Source organism: Pygocentrus nattereri, chromosome 7 (genome assembly GCF_015220715.1).
Source record: "Pygocentrus nattereri isolate fPygNat1 chromosome 7, fPygNat1.pri, whole genome shotgun sequence".
In the NCBI taxonomy this organism is placed as follows: Eukaryota; Metazoa; Chordata; class Actinopteri; order Characiformes; family Serrasalmidae; genus Pygocentrus; species Pygocentrus nattereri.
In genome coordinates, this window is record NC_051217.1 from 26,812,356 (window position 1) to 26,829,979 (window position 17,624).

At 41.8% G+C, this 17,624-nt stretch overlaps 1 protein-coding gene across 4 annotated transcripts in view; it reads right to left on the reverse strand.

The window, feature by feature from the left end:
* rasa2 (RAS p21 protein activator 2) overlaps positions 1-17,624 on the reverse strand; it is a 127,761-nt gene that overhangs the window by 64,099 nt on the left and 46,038 nt on the right. For 3 of the 4 annotated variants that reach the window (XM_017686192.2, XM_017686191.2, XM_017686194.2), the window contains 4 exons: positions 12,906-13,000; positions 11,029-11,105; positions 10,470-10,553; positions 228-300 (listed from right to left, as the gene is read on the reverse strand). In XM_017686192.2, coding sequence (XP_017541681.1) covers positions 228-300; positions 10,470-10,553; positions 11,029-11,105; positions 12,906-13,000 — 329 coding nt within the window. The remainder of the gene's footprint in view (positions 1-227; positions 301-10,469; positions 10,554-11,028; positions 11,106-12,905; positions 13,001-17,624) is intronic. The other variant, XM_017686193.2, reaches the window with a different exon arrangement.

Sequence of the window (17,624 nt, forward strand, 5' to 3'; positions counted from 1 at the left end):
CGACTAGTCTGAGGGTTTGTTTGAGCCAAACAGTCAGACTGTCACTTTACCGTGTCAAACCAAGTCAAGAAAATGTAAACTGGCTGTGTTTCTCTGCTAACTGTCACTAATTCACAGCCACAATTCTGCTCTAATAGCAAACAACTGGACACTGGACACTCGTGAAAGTAGGCCAGTGATGGCACGTGTGGAAATTGGAGGGTGCCAATAATTACACACAGCATTACCTCAAAGTAGAACGTCTCTTCAAAGTGAGGATCACTAGTTTTCTTCTTCACTTTAGTCTTCCTCTGATCAGACCTGCAGAGAGGAGGGGGGGAGGGAGAGAGAGAGAAAGAGAGACAGACAGAGGGAGAGAGAGAGGGGGAGAGAGAGACAGGGGAAACAGGGAAAGAGTCAGAGAGAGAGGAAAAGGGAGGGAGAGAGCAAAAGTGAGAGAAAGAGAGAGATGGAGGGAGAGAGGGAGGGAGAGAGAGACAGACAGAGGAAGAAAGGGAGGGAGAGAGAGAAAGAGGGAGGGAGGGAGAAAAAGAGACAGAGGGGGAGAGAGGGAGAGAGAGACGGAGGGAGAGAGAGAGAGATGGAGGGAGAGAGAGAGAGAGAGAAATGGAGGGAGAGAGAGAAAGAGAGACAGACAGAGGGGGAGAGAGAGGGGGAGAGAGAGACAGGGGAAACAGGGAAAGAGCCAGAGAGAGAGGAAAAGGGAGGGAGACAGCAGAAGTGAGAGAGAAAGAGAAAGAGAGACGGAGGGAGAGAGGGAGGGAGAGAGAGACAGACAGAGGAAGAGAGGGAGGGAGAGAGAGAGAGAGGGAGGGAGGGAGAAAAAGAGACAGAGGGGGAGAGAGGGAGAGAGAGACGGAGGGAGAGAGAGAGACGGAGGGAAAGAGAGAGACAGAGGGAGAGAGAGAGAGAGAGAGAGAGAGAGAGAGAGAGGGAAAAGGGGAGGGAGTGAGGGAGAGAAAGAGATATAGAGAGAGGGATGAATGGTGGGATAAATACAGAAGATCTGTTTACTCTCTTCCTCTACATAAGTTTACATACCCGTCAACAGCTTTACATACAAACTTCCTCCACACTTTCCATACACAGCAGAGCTGAGTTAGTCTGACCTGCTCTCACCATACCATGCTCTCTCTCTCTCACCACACCCCTCTCTCTCTCACCATACCCCTCTCACATACCCCTTTCTCTCGCTTTCTCTCACCATACCTCTCTCTCACCACCTCTCTCTCTCTCACCATACCTCTCTCTCTCTCTCGTTCTCACCATACTTCTTTCTTTCTCTCTCACCATACCCCTCTTTCTCTTTCTCTCTCTCTCACCATACCTCTCCCTCTCTCTCTCACCATACCCCTCTCTCTCTCTCTCTCTCTCTCTCACACCATACTTCTCTTTCTTTCTCTCTCACCATACCTCTCTCTCTCTCTCTCTCTTTCTCACCATACCCCTCTCTCTCTCTCTCTCTCACCATACCAATTCAATTTCAATTTAAGGGTGTTTTATTAGCATGACAAATATGCTACATTTGTAATGCTAAAGCTTGCCAAAGATTTTTAAACAGAACATCAATGATTTAAGAGGCTAACACATTAGATTCTAGGAATTTCAGAAGAAAAAAAAACTGATTTTAAAATGTTAAACATTGCAATATTACTAAATTGTAGAGCTGTCAATTTAAAAAGACACTATATAATCAAAATAAAAACTATGAATACATATGTGTGTATCCTGTGTGTGTTTGTGTGTGTCTGTATATTTGTATGTGTGAGTGTGTGTGTGTGTGTGCGTGTGTTTGTGTGTGTGTATGAGACGTGGTCACCCACTGTCCCTCTTCCGGTGGCAGGTCAGGGTGTATTGAGCTGCGATAGTGCGGCTCTCTCTGTGCTCCCCTAACAGATACGGCAGTTTCTCTGTATTAGACATGCTGTTAAATGTGGGATGTTTGTTGTTGAGTTTTGAAAAGAACTCTTTGCGGACCTCAGTGAATTTTGGGCACTTGGTCAGGAAGTGCAGCTCTGTCTCTGTTTTATCCAGTTCGCACTGCTGGCATGTTCTTTTTTCCTGAGGCAGCCAGGATCTCCTGTGCCTGCCGGTCTCGACGGCCAGACTATGCTGACTGAGTCTGTACCTCGTCAGGGTGGTCCTCAGTCTCAGATCAGTCACTTTACTCAGGTACTCTGCCACAGTGTACTGTCTTTTTAGGGCCAGATAACATTTCATTTTACTTTGTGATTTAGTTTGAGTTTCCCAATAGTCTCTATTTTTCTCTCAGATGTTCTGTAATTGGTTGGTTCTGATCAGTTCGGTTTTGTTTTTCTGATCCTGAGCCTGTGTTAGTGGTGTGTTAGTGTGCGTTAGTGTGTATGAGTGTGCGTTAGTGTAGGTTATTGTGTAGTTCAGGACCAGCTGAGTGAGGGGACTGTTGTCTTTGCTCAACTCCTGGTACTGCAGAGCTTTATAATGATATGAGTGGGGGTTGCTATTTTTTAGGTGCATCCAAAATTTGATTGCTTTTTTGTATTTTTATAATTAGTGGGTATTGACCTAATTCTGCTCTGCATGCATTGTTGGTGGTGGTTTCTGTGTACTTTTAAAATGTTTTTGCAAAACTCTGCATTCAGAGTCTGTGGACTCCTCCAATATCTTCGCCAATTCATTAATGTAGATATTAAATAGAGTTGTATTATAGAATTAAATACAGCAGCCCTGTCTCACCCTGTGCTCCTGTGAGATGGAATTTGTTTTGTTTATTTATAGCCCATTTTTATGCCGCATTTATTGCCTGTATACATTTATTTAATTAGATCATATGTTTTACCCCCTACATCACTTTCTATAAGTTTGTGGACTAATCCTTGGTGCCAAATAGAATCAAAAGCCTTTTTGAAATCAATAAAGCATGCAAAGATTTTGGTTTTATTTTGGATGATGTATTTATCAATTAGGGTGTGTAGGGTGTAAATACGATCGGTGGTGCGGTAATTTGGTAAAAATCCAATTTGACTTCTACTCAAGACACTTTGCTCCATAAGGAGGTTCAGGAATCTAGAGTTTAAAATGCTACACAGCAACTTCCCCAGATTACTGTTCACACAGATGCCTCGGTAGTTATTAGGGTCTCTTTAACTTTACCACTCCCTCTCACCATCTCTCTCTCTCGCTCTCTCTCACTGTCTCGGCCTGTCACTGCACCTCTGAGTCATCATCTCCATGGACAATCACCACCTCATCCACACCAACAGACTCACTCTGATCCTCTGCACCTTCAATCTAGCAAACCCGTACTTACATATATACATATCCTGTACAATCTGGGAGATTCTGTATGAGTGTTCTATCCCTGAGAATCTGCATCTCATTTATTATCTACTTCAAACTAACTGCACATACGGAATGTGAACAGCAGCACATTTCATAGTTTTATTCCATAACTTATTACTGTACACTGGAATAGTGCAGTACTAATGTGTGTGTGTGTGTGTGTGTGTGTGTGTGTGTGTGTGTATACATATCTGTGTATATGTATATTATATATATACACATTATATGTATATATATATATATATATATATATACACAAATTATATGTGTATATATATATATATATATATACACACACACACACACACACACACACACACACACTAGTACTGCACTATTCCAGTGTACAGTAATAAGTTATGGAATAAAACTATGAAATGTGCTTCCGTATGTGCAGTTGGTTTAGAACAGAGAGAATAGAGACAATCGTGAGTACAGACAGAATAATTATTCTTTCTATTGTCACTATTCTCACTATTATGACTCCTCTATGTTCTCACTAGTAGTACTATTCTCCTTCTCAGTGATTCAGATGATACAGGTGATACAGATGAGTTTGCCAGCTATTTTGACAGCTAAACTGAGTTTGACAGCCATTGCAACAGTAACTTAGGAAGGCGAGACTCCAGCTGCATCCAAATCCTGCTACTATACTAAACATACTACACTAAAAATGGACTTCTGTTGGTGGTTTATTATTATTGACATACAACATCACATAGGTTTTGGGTGAAGCCTTAGTCCTGTACAGAGTGTGAGTGAACTGTAGTGAGCACGAGTGAACTGTAGTGAAGTGTAGCGAGTGAGTAAACTATAATGTGAGTGAACTGTATTGAGTGTGAGTGAACTGTAGCGAGTGTGAGTGAACTGTAGCGAGTGTGAGTGAACTGTAGCGAGTGTGAGTGAACTGTAGTAAGTCTGACTGAACTGTGGTGAGTATGAGTGTAATGTAGTGAGTGAGAGTGAACTGTAGTGAGTGAACTGTGGTGAGAATGAGTGAAGTGTAGTGAGTGAGAGTGAAGTGTAGTGAATGAAGTGTATTGAGTGAGAACTGTAGTATGAGTAAACTGTAGTGAGTAAGACTGAAAGCATTTGTTTTGGTTTCCCAGTCCGGCCCCTTGTTTTGGTGATTCCTCCCCTGATTATTCTCACCTGTGTTTCCACCTGTGTCTTGTGAACCCTCATTAGCCCTCTTGTATTTAAGCCCTGTGTTTTCATTAGTCTAGTGCTGGTCTTTATTTGATTTGTTTGCTTTATTGGTGTTATCTGCTGTGTTGTTTGAACCTGCTTATTGTTTATTGTTTGTCTGTCATGTCTGCCCCCCCATTCAATCTGTGTTGGCTCTATGACCCTGGACTGTTACGACTATGAGCCTGAATTTGCCCATAATAAATCTTGCTTATCTCCACATATGCGTCCACCTTGTCGCTCCCTGTTACAGTGAGAGTGAAGTGTGGTCAGTGTGAGTGAAGTGTGAGGTGAGTGTGGGTGAAGTGTGAGTAAACAGTAGTATGAGTAAACTGTAGTATGTAGTGTGTGTGAGGTGGTGTGTGAGTGAAGTGTGGTGAGTGTGAGGTGAGAGTGAGTGAAGTGTGGTGAGTGTGAGGTGAGTGTGAGTGAAGTGTAATGAGTGAGAGTGAACTGTAGTTGAGTGTGATTAAACTGTAGTGAGTAAGACTGAACTGTGGTGAGTGTGAGGTGAAGTGTGGGTGAAGTCTGGTGAGTGTGAGGTGAAGTGTGGGTCAAGTGTGGTGAGGTGAGTGTGAGGTGAAGTGTGGTGAGTATGAGGTGAAGTGTGAGGTGAAGTGTGATGTGAAGTGTGGTGAGTGTAAGTGAGATGAAGTGTGAGTGAGGGGAGTGTGAGTTGAAGTGTGAGGTGTGAGTGAAGTGTGAGGTGGTGTGTAGATGAAGTGTGGTGAAGTATGGTGAGTGAAGTGTGGGCTGTGTGTGTGTGGTATTTGTGAGGCGATTGTGAGTGAAGTGAGGTCAGTGTGAGTGAAGTGAGGTGAGTGTGAGTGAAGTGTGGTGAGTGTCAGTGAAGTGTGGGTGAAGTGAGGTGTGTGTGTGAGGTAAGTGTGAATGAAGTGTGCTGAGTGTGAGGCGAAGTGTGGGTGAAGTGTGAGGTGTGAGTGAGATGAGTGTGAGTGAAGTGTGGTGAGTGTGAGGTGAAGTGTGAGGTGTGAGTGAAGTGTGAGGTGTATGTGAGGTGAAGTGTGAGTGAGTGTGGGTGAAATGTGGGTGAATGAACTGTAGTATGAGTAAACTGTAGTGAGTGAGGTAACTGTAGTATGAGAAAACTGTAGTGAGTAGTGAATGAGAGTGAACTGTAGTGAGTGTGAGTTAACTGTAATAAGTCTGAACTGTAGTATGAGTAAATTGTAGTGACTGAGAGTGAAGTGAGGTGAGAGTGAGTGAAGTGTGGGCTGTGTGTGTGTGGTATTTGTGAGACGATTGTGAGTGAAGTGAGGTGAGTGTGAGTGAAGTGAGGTGAGTGTGAGTGAAGTGTGGTGAGTGTCAGTGAAGTGTGGGTGAAGTGAGGTGTGTGTGTGAGGTAAGTGTGAGTGAAGTGTGCTGAGTGTGAGGCGAAGTGTGGGTGAAGTGTGAGGTGTGAGTGAAGTGTGAGGTGTATGTGAGGTGAAGTGTGAGTGAGTGTGGGTGAAATGTGGGTGAATGAACTGTAGTATGAGTAAACTGTAGTGAGTGAGGGAACTGTAGTATGAGAAAACTGTAGTGAGTAGTGAATGAGAGTGAACTGTAGTGAGTGTGAGTAAACTGTAATAAGTCTGAACTGTAGTATGAGTAAATTGTAGTGACTGAGAGTGAAGTGAGGTGAGAGTGAGTGAAGTGTGGGCTGTGTGTGTGTGGTATTTGTGAGACGATTGTGAGTGAAGTGAGGTGAGTGTGAGTGAAGTGAGGTGAGTGAAGTGTGAGGAGTGTCAGTGAAGTGTGGGTGAAGTGAGGTGTGTGTGTGTGTGTGAGGTAAGTGTGAGTGAAGTGTGCTGAGTGTGAGGCGAAGTGTGGGTGAAGTGTGAGGTGTGAGTGAAGTGTGAGGTGTATGTGAGGTGAAGTGTGAGTGAGTGTGGGTGAAATGTGGGTGAATGAACTGTAGTATGAGTAAACTGTAGTGAGTGAGGGAACTGTAGTATGAGAAAACTGTAATGAGTAGTGAATGAGAGTGAACTGTAGTGAGTGTGAGTAAACTGTAGTAAGACTGAACTGTAGTGAGTGTGAGGTGAGTGTGAGGTGAGTGTGAGTGAACTGTAGTATGAGTAAACTGTAGTGAGTAAGACTAAACTGTGGTATGAGTAAACTGTAGTGAGTGAGTGAACTGTGAATGTGGGTGAAGTGTGGGTGAAGTGTGAGGTGTGAGTGTGAGGTGTGAGTGTGAGGTGTGTGTGAGGTGAGTGCAAGTGAAGTGAGGTGAGTGTAGTGAGGTGAGTGTGAGGTGAGTGTGAGCTGAGTGTGAGGTGTGTGAGTGAGTGAAGTGAGGTGAGTGTGAGTGAAGTGTGGGGTGTGTGTGAGGGAAGTGTGGGGTGTGTGTGAGGTGATAGTGAGTGAAGTGAGGTGAGTGTGAGTGAAGTGTAGTGAGTGTGAGTAAACTGTAGTGTGAGTTGAAGTGTGAGGTGTGAGTGAAGTGAGGTGGATGTGAGGTGAGGTGTGAGTGAGGTGTGAATGAGGTGATTGTGAGTGAGGTGGGTGTGAGGTGAAGTGTGGTGAGGTGTGAGTGAGGTGAGTGTGAGGTAAAGTGTGGGTGAAGTGTGAGGTATGAGTGAGGTGAGTGTGAGTGAAGTGTGAGGTGTGAGTGAGGTGTGAGGTGTGAGTGAGGTGAGTGTGGGTGAAGTGTGAGGTGTGGGTGAAGTGTGAGGTGAAGTGTGGTGAGTGTGAGTGAAGTGTGAGGTGTGGGTGAGTGAACTGTAGTATGAGTAAACTAGTGAGTGAGAGATGTGTACTGAGTGTAGTGAGTGAGAGTGAACTGTAGTGAGTGAGTAAACTGTAGTAAGACTGAACTGTAGTGAGTGTGAGGTGAGTGTGAGGTGAGTGTGAGTGAACTGTAGTATGAGTAAACTGTAGTGAGTAAGACTAAACTGTGGTATGAGTAAACTGTAGTGAGTGAGTGAACTGTGAATGTGGGTGAAGTGTGGGTGAAGTGTGAGGTGTGAGTGTGAGGTGTGAGTGTGAGGTGTGTGTGAGGTGAGTGCAAGTGAAGTGAGGTGAGTGTAGTGAGGTGAGTGTGAGGTGAGTGTGAGCTGAGTGTGAGGTGTGTGAGTGAGTGAAGTGAGGTGAGTGTGAGTGAAGTGTGGGGTGTGTGTGAGGGAAGTGTGGGGTGTGTGTGAGGTGATAGTGAGTGAAGTGAGGTGAGTGTGAGTGAAGTGTAGTGAGTGTGAGTAAACTGTAGTGTGAGTTGAAGTGTGAGGTGTGAGTGAAGTGAGGTGGATGTGAGGTGAGGTGTGAGTGAGGTGTGAATGAGGTGATTGTGAGTGAGGTGGGTGTGAGGTGAAGTGTGGTGAGGTGTGAGTGAGGTGAGTGTGAGGTAAAGTGTGGGTGAAGTGTGAGGTATGAGTGAGGTGAGTGTGAGTGAAGTGTGAGGTGTGAGTGAGGTGTGAGGTGTGAGTGAGGTGAGTGTGGGTGAAGTGTGAGGTGTGGGTGAAGTGTGAGGTGAAGTGTGGTGAGTGTGAGTGAAGTGTGAGGTGTGGGTGAGTGAACTGTAGTATGAGTAAACTAGTGAGTGAGAGATGTGTACTGAGTGTAGTGAGTGAGAGTGAACTGTAGTGAGTGAGTAAACTGTAGTAAGACTGAACTGTAGTGAAGTGAGGTGAGTGGGAGGTGAGTGTGAGGTGTGTGTGAGTGTGGGTGAAGTGTGAGGTGTGAGTGAGAGGTGTGAGTGAGGTGTGATTGTGAGGTGAGTGTAAGTGAAGTGAGGTGAGTGGGAGTGAAGTGTGGGGTGTGTGTGTGAGGTGATTGTGAGTGAAGTGAGGTGAGTGTGAGGTGTGTGAGTGAGTGAAGTGAGGTGAAAGTGAGTGAAGTGTGGGCTGTGTGTGTGTGGTGTTTGTGAGGTGATTGTGAGTGAAGTGAGGTCAGTGTGAGTGAAGTGAGGTGAGTGTGAGGTGAGTGAAGTGTCTTGAGTGTGAGTGAAGTGTGGGTGAAGTGAGGTGTGTGTGTGAGGTAAGTGTGAGTGAAGTGTGCTGAGTGTGAGGTGAAGTGTGAGGTGTGAGTGAAGTGTGAAGTGTATGTGAGGTGAAGTGTGAGTAGTATGAGAAAACTGTAGTGAGTAGTGACTGAGAGTGAACTGTAGTGAGTGAGTAAACTGTAGTAAGACTGAACTGTAGTGAGTGTGAGGTGAGTGTGAGTGAACTGTAGTATGAATAAACTGTAGTGAGTAAGACTAAACTGTGTTATGAGTAAACTGTAGTGAGTGAGTGAACGAACTGTGAGTGTGGGTGAAGTGTGGGTGAAGTGTGAGGTGTGAGTGTGAGGTGTGTATGAGGTGAGTGCAAGTGAAGTGAGGTGAGTGTAGTGAGGTGAGTGTGAGCTGAGTGTGAGGTGTGTGAGTGAGTGAAGTGAGGTGAGTGTGAGTGAAGTGTGGGGTGTGTGTGAGGGAAGTGTGGGGTGTGTGTGAGGTGATAGTGAGTGAAGTGAGGTGAGTGTGAGTGAAGTGAGGTGAGTGTGAGTGAAGTGTGGGTGAAGTGAGGTGTGAGTGTGAGGTGTGAATGAGGTGTGTGAGTGAGGTGAGTGAAGTGTGTTGAGTGTGAGGTGATGGTGGGTGAAGTGCGAGGTGTGAGTGAAGTGTGAGGTGTATGTGAGGTGAAGTGTGGTGAGTGTGGGTGAAGTGTGAGGTGTGAGTGTGAGGTGTGAGTGTGAGGTGTTTGGTGAGTGTGAGGTGAAGTATGAGGTATGAGTGAAGTGTGATGTGTGAGTGAAGTGTGAGTGAAGTGTGGGTGAAGTGTGGGTGAGTGAACTGTAGTATGGGTAAACTGTAGTGAGTGAGTGAACTGTAGTATGAGTACACTAGTGAGTAAGACTGAACTGTAGTATGAGTAAACTGTAGTGAGGAGTGAGTGAGAGTAAACTGTAGTAAGTCTGAATGGTAGTGACTGTGAGGTGAGGTGAATGTGAGGTGAGTGTGAGTGAACTGTAGTATGAGTAAACTGTAGCGAGTGAGTGAACTGTAGTATGAGTAAACTGTAGTGAGTGAGTGAACTGTAGTATGAGTAAACTGTAGTGAGTGTAGTGAGTGAGAGTGAACTGTAGTGAGTGTGAGTAAACTGTAGTAAGACTGAACTGTAGTGAGTGTGAGGTGAGTGTGAGTGAACTATAGTATGAGTAAACTGTAGTGAGTGAACTGTAGTATGAGTAAACTGTAGTGAGTGAGTGAACTGTAGTATGAGTGAGTAAACTGTAGTGAGTGTGAGTGAACTGTAGTATGAGTGAACTGTACTGAGTGTGAATGAACTGTACTGTGTGAGAGTGAGTATGAGGTAATGACTAAGACTGGACTAGTCAAATCAAATTTATTTGTATACCACTTTTTACAACTGATGTCACAAAGCAGCTTCATAGAATTCCAACTAGTGAGTATTAGTGAAGTGTAGTGAGTGTGAGTGAACTGTAGTGAAGTGTAGCGAGTGAGAGTAAACTAGTGTGAGTGGAGTGACAGTGAACTGTAGTGAATGTGAGTGAACTGTAGTGTGCGTGACTGAACTATAGTGAGTGTGAGTGAACTGTAGTATGAGTGAACTGCAGTGAGTGTGAGTGAAGTGAACTGTAGTGAGTGTGAGTGAACTGTAGTGAAGTGAAGCGAGTGAGTAAACTGTAGTGTGAGTGAACTGTAGTGAGTGTGAGTGAACTGTAGGGAAGTGTAGCGAGTGAGTAAACTGTAGTGTGAGTGAACTGTAGTGAGTGAGTGAACTGTAGTGAAGTGTAGCGAGTGAGAGTAAACTAGTGTGAGTGAAGTGAGTGAGAGAGAACTGAAGTGAGTATGAGTGAACTGTAGTGAAGTGTAGCAAGTGAGAGTAAACTAGCATGAGTGAAGTGAGTGAGAGAGAATTGTAGTGAGTGTGTGTGAACTGAAGTGAATGTGAGTAAACTGTAGTGAAGTGTAGCAATTGAGTAAACTGCAGTGTGAGTGAACTGTAGTGAGTGTGAGTTACCTGGCAGGTCCGATGAGCGTCACTGTGGCGAAAGAGTCACAGTTCTGACCACTTATCAAAGGTAACCCCTGACACTCGATTATCCTACACAAACAAATACAGACACAGATGTCTGAGATAAAGAGACACTCGCTATTAATAACAGAGACAATGTGATCTGACCTAAAATATCGATTTCACGGCTGATTAAAGGTTTATATTAATGAATCAATATTAGCTGTATTAGTAATGTGTGTGGATGAGCTTGAATGTAATGTGTATATCTGGGGTGAGATCACTCAGAGCTGGGATTCGACATGGCGAATGGCAGCCTGATGCAGAAGGGATCAGCAAAGGCGGAAAGGCAGGACTCAAAACAAAATAAAAAATAATCAGAAAACAAGAAATGGACACCGTAGAGGAGAGATAGATCTGATTTGGGTTTAGCTCTTTTTTTCTCATTGTTTTCTCATTAATTTCAATTTCAAGTTTTTCTTTTCCTCTTGCTTTTAGGGGGCGGGGGGTCTGTGATGAATGATTGGTCCGTTCTGGTGGGCTCTACTGCAACACGGTCCCTCACCTGACCTGCAACCGTGGAGAAACCGGACCGTTATCTGTGATGAGCTCGTTCAGCTTCATCTCCAAATGAACTTTACCCTAAAAACAGAAACACAAACACTATAGAATCAATTACGATACATTATACTGATATTCAGTAAAGTATGTACTCATTTTTTGGCCAAAATAAAAGTCTCAGGCCATTTACAACCATAACAAAACAAAACTGTAAATAAAATTAAATTAATTTAAAAAACAAATAATACCTTTCAAAGTTTGATACGTTTGTTTTAATTGTCTGTACTGCCCTGCAGTGTAAACCATATTTGTGTATTCTGAAAAATTATTCTGAATCAAATTAACCAAAGTGAATTGAATAAATATAATGAAAGTGGAGACACTTGAGCTTTTATGATTCATTTCCGAAAAAATCATGTTAAAACTACGAACTCTGAGAAGCGTGATACAGACAATCAGTTTAGTGATTATACGGCTGCATAGTGTGATACTGAAATGTATCATATTGTAATATATTTAAATCTCTCTGGTAAATCAGTGATGTGTGTGGTTATAAACAGAGATATAGACTAAATTACCTGGATTCCTTCTGAATCTTTCTTATTCTTTATGAGTTTTTTTTTAATGTTTATGATTCTTTTTAACCATTTTTTTAATCTTTTGGATTCATTCGGACCCTTTTTGATTTTCTTCTGAAGCTTTATGAATCATAATGAATCTTTCTGTATCTTTAAGAATCTTTATGACCCTTTTGAATCTGATTCTTTATGACCTTTCTGAATCTTTGTGACCTGTTATAATCCCTGTGATTGGCTGTGACAGTGACACATCCTCTCAGTCCTTGATTCTGCTGAAAGGTGACTCGTGTGTACAAAACAGAGCGGTGCGTACACTATACACAAAAACAGGATGTGGAGCAGAGCTCAGGCTGCTGTGATGTGATTGGGCCACGGAAGAGGGGTGACTAATCAAACAGTGATGTGATTGGACCACAGAATGACTGTAAATTACGGTAATGTGATCTGATTGGCCAACAGCAGGAGTGGTGACTAACCACACAGAGGAAGTGAGGCCGAGTCCGCCCTGCAGGCTGAGAGCCGTGTCATGTGAAACCATTCATCGGTGCTGATGAGTTCACCCTCACTAGCCGTCACAACTGTCACTGATTATAAAATGTATGAACTTGTATTAATTTTTTCTTAAACAACTGGAGAAAATATGGAAAGAGCAGATACTGAACTTTCAGTCCAAACCGCATCTGTGTCATATATAAAAGTTATTTTTGTGTTCACTTTTTTTTACAATAAGAAAAAAAACATGCTTTATTTTTCTGCTGTTTTTGTCATTTTATGTGACTCACACTAGAGCCACATCAGAACAACACCTGAGTCACATCTGTGCAACAACCTGAACCATACCAGTGTTCAAGACTTGAACTATGCCTGAGCCACACCTAGGCAACATCTGAACTACACCTGAGCCACACCTACCTTACCTGAGCCATACCAGCCTCACAACTGAGCTAATGAGGCTCACATCTGCCCCACACCTGGCCAACACCTGAATCATGCCTGTCCCGCATGTAAATCACACGTGTGTAAAATTTTACATTTTAAATGTGACGTAATTGTAAACCAAACAGTGTCTGTGTAGAATATAGTGAATTTTAGAGATTTATTATCCTAATCATGATATTAAAATGTGCCTTGCTAAAAGTGTAAACTTGTTAATGTGATTGAGCCATTCAGCTTTGGGTGAGCAGGGTCATATTTAATAGATGGTCACTATTTGTGAATGGAATAATCCTAGATGTGATAATATATGACAGTTACTATAAAATGTGGAGAACAGTAAAATAAAGAAAAACTGTTTTATGCTCACCTGAACCTCTGAGTTTGGATCTACAGGCTGCAGCGCAAACCAGTGTTCCTTCCCACTGTACTTACACAGGTCATCCTTTCTAATGGACACTTTACCTGAAAACACAAACACACCACTCATCATCAATCATCATCAATCATCATCATTCATCACTCATCATCCATCATCATCATTCATCACTCATCAATTATCATCACTCATCATCACTCATCATCTATCATCACTCATCTTCAATCATCATCATTCATCACTCAATTATCACTCATCATCATCATTCATCACTCATCAATTATAATCACTCATCATCACTCATCACTCATTATCGTTCATCACTAATCAATCATCATCATTCATCAATCATCACTCATCAATCACTCATCATCAATCATTCACCATCAATCATCATCAATCATCACTCATTACCAATTATCACTCATCATCAATCATCACTCATCAATTATCATCACTCATCATCATCAATCACTCACCATCAATCATCATCAATCATCACTCATTACCAATTATCACTCATCATCAATCATCACTCATCAATTATCATCACTCATCATCATCAATCACTCACCATCAATCATCATCAATTATCACTCATTACCAATTATCACTCATCAATCATAATCACTCATCAATCATAAACACTCATCATCATTACATCACTTATAACCACTCATCAGTCATCACTTATTACTCATTAATTACCATCATTCATTACTTACCATCACTCATTATCAATCGTCAATCACTCATTACGAATTATCACTCAGCACTCATCACTCATCAATTATCACTCATCAATCATCATCACTCATTACCAATTATAACTCATCATCACTCATTACCAATTATCACTCATCACCACTCATCATCAATCATCACTCATTACCAATTATGACTCATCAATCATCATCACTCATCAATCATCATCATCACTCATCACCACTCATCAAACATCATCACTCATCACTCATCAATCATCATCATTCATCATCAATCACTACTCATCAATCATCACTCATGACTCATCATCACTCATTACCAATTATCACTCATCATCAATCATCATCATCACTCATCATCACTCATTATCAATCATCAATCATCACTCATCATCACTCATCAATCATCATCACCACTAATCAATCATCACTCATGACTCATCATCATTCATTGCCAATTATCACTCATCATTCATCAATCATCATCCATCATCATCATCATCAATCATCACTCATCAATCATCATCATCATCATCACTCATCACCATCATCATCACTCATCATCAATCATCACTTATCATCGCTCATCAATCATCACCACTCATCATCATCACTCATCATCATCACTCATCAATCACCACTCATCGTCATCATCATCATCAATCATCACTTATCATCATCGCTCATCAATCATCACCACTCATCATCATCACTCATCACTCATCATCATCGCTCATCAATCAATCATGATCATCAATCATCACTCATCATTACTCATCACCACTCATTATCAATCGTCACTCATCAATTATCATCACTCATTACCAATTATCACTCATCATCAATCATCATCAATCATCACTCATCACCACTCATCAATCATCACTCATTACCAATTATGACTCATCAATCATCATCACTCATCAATCATCATCACTCATCACCACTCATCAATCATCATTCATCATCAATCACTACTCATCAATCATCACTCATGACTCATCATCACTCATTACCAATTATCACTCATCATCAATCATCATCATCAATCATCACTCATCATCACTCATTATCAATCATCAATCATCACTCATCATCACTCATCAATCATCATCACCACTAATCAATCATCACTCATGACTCATCATCATTCATTGCCAATTATCACTCATCATCACTCATCAATCATCATCCATCATCATCATCATCAATCATCATCACTCATCATCACCATCATCATCATCACTCATCAATCATCACTTATCATCGCTCATCAATCATCATCACTCATCATCATCATCATCACTCATCAATCATCACCACTCGTCATCATCATCATCAATCATCACTTATCATCATCGCTCATCAATCATCACCACTCATCATCACCACTCATCATCATCAATCATCACTCATCATCATCGCTCATCAATCAATCATGATCATCAATCATCACTCATCATTACTCATCACCACTCATTATCAATCGTCACTCATCAATTATCATCACTCATTACCAATTATCACTCATCATCAATCATCATCAATCATCACTCATTACCAATTATTACTCATCATCAATCATAATCACTCATCAATCATAAACACTCATCATCAATTATTACATCACTTATAACAACTCATCAGTCATCACTTATTACTCATTAATTACCATCATTCATTACTTACCATCACTCATTATCAATCATTATTCATGATAAATCATCACTCATTACCAATTATCATTCATCACTTATCACTCATCAATCATCAATCATCATCACTCATTACCAATTATCACTCATCAATCATCGTCACTCTTTATCAATCATGACTCATCATCACTCATCAGTCATCATCAATCATCATTACCACTCATCATCACTCATCAATTATCATCACTCATTACCAATTATCACTCATCATCAATCACCACTCATCATTACTCAGCAATTATCATCACTCATTACCAATTATCACTCATCATCAATCACCACTCATCATCACTCATCAATTATCATCACTCATTATGTTATGTTACATGCTTTCATTTTTATTTTGTAGTTATAGCACCCTCTGCTGGGCACTTCCATTATTTTATTATTTAGATGCTAATCTTCCCATTGGTTGTTAAGAGTCACATGGGTTGTAGCGGCCATTTTTGCCTCAATCAAGTTAGAGAGCTAGAGAGCTGCATGGGTGACATCCACTTATTCATCCAACTCCATCTGTTTGTGTTAACCTTGGAGAATCTTTGTTTGTAAGTAGATCAGTTTATCTAGATTCTTATGGATTACTTCTGCTTATATTTAATTGTAACCCAAGTTATGTTTGTGCATTGTTTCAGTTTCACAAGTCTAATACTAAAATTACTGCAACACACTGTATTGAAGTACTGGGACTTCAATAAACGGACATACAAGTCAACTCTACTTGATGCTTCCTCATCACTGAAGTTTTCTGGTGCTACTCAATACAAGTCTGCAAAAGTGTTTAGCTATCTGGTGATGTGTGCTTCGCTACACGCTCAGGTGTCAGAATAGTGAAAAAACAATACCACAGTGGGTTCTAAACAGCAGATTACCTCGTAAATAAGTGAAAGACTGCCAAGTTCCCATTCCAGTTGTACTAGACTGATCTCCCATAAACTACAAGATGGATGCTACCACACAAGATGTACAGCAGACAGATCAGCCAGCAGATGAGACACTTCTTACAAGGTCAGTAGCTAGTATCTCTAGCTCAAGTTCAAGCAAATCTTCTACAAGTCTAGATGTAGCTAAAGCAAGAACTAAAGTGTCAGCTGCACGAGCCTGTTCAGCCTTTGTGAAAAAGGAAAATGAGCTATTAATAGAGAGAGATCTTGTATAGATGCAGCTCTCGCTACAATAAAGCTAGAGAAAGAAATTGCAGTTGCTGAAGCTGAGGCTGAAGCTCTTGAATCTTCAGTAGCAGAGTCAAAGAGAGGCAGCAGAGCTTCAGGCGTATTTCTTCCAACTCAGTCTCCACGAGAAAGAACCAACGAGTATGTTGAGTCTCATTCTAAAACGGCTTCTGATCCTACAGCAATGGATTGTCGGCCCAAACAATGTCATCCTGCCACCTCCAACAGTGCCACTTCCAACTTAACCAAAGCTGGCATTAACATAACTGAGCCACATCCTGAAGCTAACCTTCATACCACCTTAGATGGTCACATCAGCCGCCCCACACCACTCCTCATGAACAAACTCCACAAGCTTCCTCATTCACCTATACAGGATTTAGTGATGTTGCTAGATTTCTTGCTAAATGCGAATTGCTCACTTCCGGTCTTACCAAATTTAATGATCGACCTGAAAGCTACTGGTCATGGAAGTCAAGTTTCTTAAACTCCATTAAAGAAACAGGACTGTCCAGCAGTGAGGAGCTTGATCTGCTAATTAAGTGGTTAGGCCCAAAATCTTCAGAACATGTCAAGAGGATTCGAGCTGTCCACATCAATGACCCAGTTTTAGGACTAAGAATGGCATGGACTCGACTTCAGGAGTGTTATGGGTCACCAGAAATGATTGAGAAGGTGCTCTTTGACAGATTAGAACTGTTTCCGAAAATCAGCAATAATGATCCCCAGAAACTTCGAGAACTTGGTGACCTGCTACAGGAGATAGTATCAGCAAAGCATGAAGGCATCCTACCGGGACTGACTTACCTTGACACTGCAAGAGGGCTGGAGCCCATTGTGGAGGAACTGCCATTTAGCCTCCAAGAGAAATGGATCACTCAAGGGAGTAACCCTAACCCTAACCCTACTCTCTCAACAATCACATCATCATCATCAATCATTATCACTCATCATCACTCATCATCTTCACTCATCATCTATCATCATCACTCATCAATCATCACCACTCATCATCATCACTCGTCATCACTCATCATCATCACTCGTCATCAATCATCACCACTCAACATCACTCATAATCACTAATCAATCATAAACACT